At 57.6% G+C, this 2,841-nt stretch overlaps 1 protein-coding gene across 1 annotated transcript in view; it reads right to left on the bottom strand.

The window, feature by feature from the left end:
• Positions 1 to 1,748, bottom strand: part of CD72 (CD72 molecule) — an 8,017-nt gene extending 6,269 nt beyond the window's left edge. The window contains exons 1-3 of the mRNA XM_010846093.1: positions 1,006 to 1,748; positions 795 to 896; positions 152 to 223 (exon numbers count right to left, since the gene is read on the bottom strand). Of these exons, the coding sequence (XP_010844395.1) occupies positions 152 to 223; positions 795 to 896; positions 1,006 to 1,087 (256 nt within the window). The 5' untranslated portion in view covers positions 1,088 to 1,748. The remainder of the gene's footprint in view (positions 1 to 151; positions 224 to 794; positions 897 to 1,005) is intronic.
• Positions 1,749 to 2,841: the final 1,093 nt, after the last annotated feature.

Genomic DNA, 2,841 nt, shown 5'->3' with positions numbered 1-2,841 from the left:
GGGCGGGGGTGCAGTGAGCCCCACGAAAATTGACAGACCGAGGGGTTGGGGGTAGGGTGGAGATTCGCGGGAAAAAGCATCCCGCGAAGGACGTGGAACACTAGCTGGGCAGCGGGAGGCGCGGGCGGGGCTGGGAGCACCGGGTACTCACACCAGAGAATCCGCCCGGCAGCTGGTGACGTCACGGGGCTCCAGGCAGCTGGTGGCTGCTCCGACTGAGCCCCTGCGGAAGGGAGAGACTCCTGTGAAGGTGGGAAAGCCCAGGAAATGCCCCTTCTTCCCACTCCTACCCCCTCCACCGCGCCGAGACTCCAGTCTGTCCTAAGGTACCTTCGGCCGCCGCTCGGGGCCACCCTTCGCGCTCTCCGGAGCTCCTCATCTCCCCTGGGGCTCCCGTGCCCGTCTTGGGTCTTACCTTATCCTTTCCCCGGGGACCCTCTATAACCCTTCAGGGTCTCCCTTGATCTTTCCCTCTGGGGCCACTCATCTGCCTGCCAAAACCTCCCCAGGAGTGCTCTCCCTTCCTCCCCCTTCCCTCTCTCTCTCCCCTCTCCCTAGGGACTCCCATTTCCCACTGGAGCTCTGCACCCCAACAGGGCTGCCCTGATCCCTCCATAGAGCCCTCACTCCCCGCTGGAAGTTTTATTCTTCCTTGGCTCCCGTGATTGGTCCTCATTCTCTTCCTGAGAACCCCCATCCTTTCTCCAAGGATACTGTCCTCCCAAGAATGCTGTGGACTCCCCCAACTCAAAACATAGCCCCTTACAAACACGCATCCCCCAGGCTCCCCAGACCTGCTTTATCCCGTAATCCAGAGGAGGCCAAGCTTGAGGGTCCTCCTGTGCCTGGAGGCACATTCTCATAGGTCAGTTCACCATCTTCATCAGTCTCTGGGTCTGGAAGGAAGAGGAAACGTGGGATCAGGATGGGGGTCTGTGGGGTGGGAGTGGGGTCTTGAAGGAGGATGGAGCTGCAGAATCAAGGAGCCACTGCAGCTGCCCTTACCGTGTCCTAGCCGGCTGGAGTTGCTCTTCTTCAGGGGAGCCTTCACAAACCGCAGGTCTGCATAGGTGATGGCCTCAGCCATGGTCCTGGGCACCTCTGCTCCCACTGGTCCCCCTCCTCGTCCACCGCCCCGGGGCTACCCTGCCGCTCTCCCTCTGCCCCCTCCCCTTGACCCCTTCAAAGATGAGACTCTGTGTTGCCTCTGTGACTGACAGCTTCACGCCTTGCCCTGTGACTTCCAGTCACAAAACAGGAAGATGTGAACCCGTTTCAGATAGATGGGCTCAGTGAAGCAAATGGCATCCCTGAGCCCTGGGCAGAGGGGCAGGGGAGGGGAGACTGAGGCCCAGAGCAGGGGGTCAGGTCTGAGGGGGTCAGAGAGCCAGTACTCAGGCCTAGCCTTGCACCTTGCCTGCGCCCCTCCTTCTTGCATCCCAGACCCGCCTTGACAGTGCTGGACTCCAACAACCCACCCTGGTCACCCGATTTGCCCCACACTCCTCTCCTGGCTGCCCAGTCCCTGGGCTTTCTACCTGCAGTCGGAGCTCTTTTATGCTCAACTGACCACAGAGGGTCTCCTAATCACTGCTCCAGGGTGGGGCTCTACCCTCCCATCAGATTGGGGGGTCCTAGTCTGAAGCCCTGGCTCTCCCTCATCCTGGGATTCCCAGCAGATCTGAGTTCCTGCAGGAGACCCCAGTTCGATTCCGGGGTTGGGAAGATCTGCTGGCGAAGGGATAGGTTACCCACTTCAGTATTCTTGGGCCTCCTCGTGATTCAGCTGGTAAAAAAATCTGCTTGCAATGAGGGAGACCTGGGTTCGATCCCTGGGTTGGGACGATTCTCCTGGAGAAGGGAAAGGCTACCTACTCCAGTATTCTGGCCTGGAGAATTCCATGGACTGTATAGTCCATGGGGTCACAAAGAGTCAGACACGACTGAGCAACTTTCACTTTCACTGAGTTCCCGGAATGGGGTTCCCTTACTTGGTGGGCATTTTCTCTCCATCAGTTTGGGGGGTTTCAGGGTGGTCCTGGCTCCCTTTCTGCTGTTGTCCTACACAGCTGCCAGGAATCCCACACTTGGGGAAATTTTCACTCCAAGCCCTTCCTGGAGATGTGGCAGCACTTTGGAGGACGCAGAGGATCTGGAACCAAATTGCATCTCCTGTGTAAACACCCCCCAGACTCTTACTCCACAGTCTTTCTCTGGCCTCCTCCACCTTAAGTGCCCTACTGGTCACCCTTGTGGCCCATCCGCCCCTTCCTTGCCCCATCCTGCTTGGCAGCCTATGTGACCCCTGTGTTCTGGTATCAGCTAGACGGAGCAAGCTGAGTCCAGGAGGCAGAAGCTCTGGGACAAGCAGGGCTGGGGGTGAGGGCAAGGGACACCCAGGGACACCCCCGTGTGTGTGCCCACACCACTGACTGTTCATGCATCTTGTTGGGGGTCAAGGAACAGACGGACAAAGGACTTGCATGGGGATGAAGATGGACTGCAGCTTCTCAGAGGGAGAATGGCTGGGTTCTGAGCGGGAAGACTTTGGATCAACCAAGGTTTTACTATCTTCTTAGTTGGGTACTGGCATCTCTCTTACTTTCCTAGTAAAATTCTTCCTTTAAAAATCCCTGCAGGAATTTCCCAGTGGTCCAGTGGTTGAGGAGGCTTCCCAGATAGTGTTAGTGGTAAAGAACTCACCTGCCAATGTAGGAGAGGTAAGAGACTCAGGTTCGATCCCTGAGTCAGGAAAATCCCCTGGAGAAGGAAATGGCAACCCACTCCAGTGTTCTTGCCTGGAGAATCCCATGGACAGAGGAGCCTGGTGGTCTACAGTCC

The sequence above is a fragment of the Bison bison genome, unplaced genomic scaffold (assembly GCF_000754665.1).
Source record: "Bison bison bison isolate TAMUID 2011002044 unplaced genomic scaffold, Bison_UMD1.0 scf7180017864230, whole genome shotgun sequence".
Classification (NCBI taxonomy): domain Eukaryota; kingdom Metazoa; phylum Chordata; class Mammalia; order Artiodactyla; family Bovidae; genus Bison; species Bison bison.
Note: the sequence above shows the minus strand (reverse complement) of the source record. Positions and strands in the feature narration are given on the sequence as shown.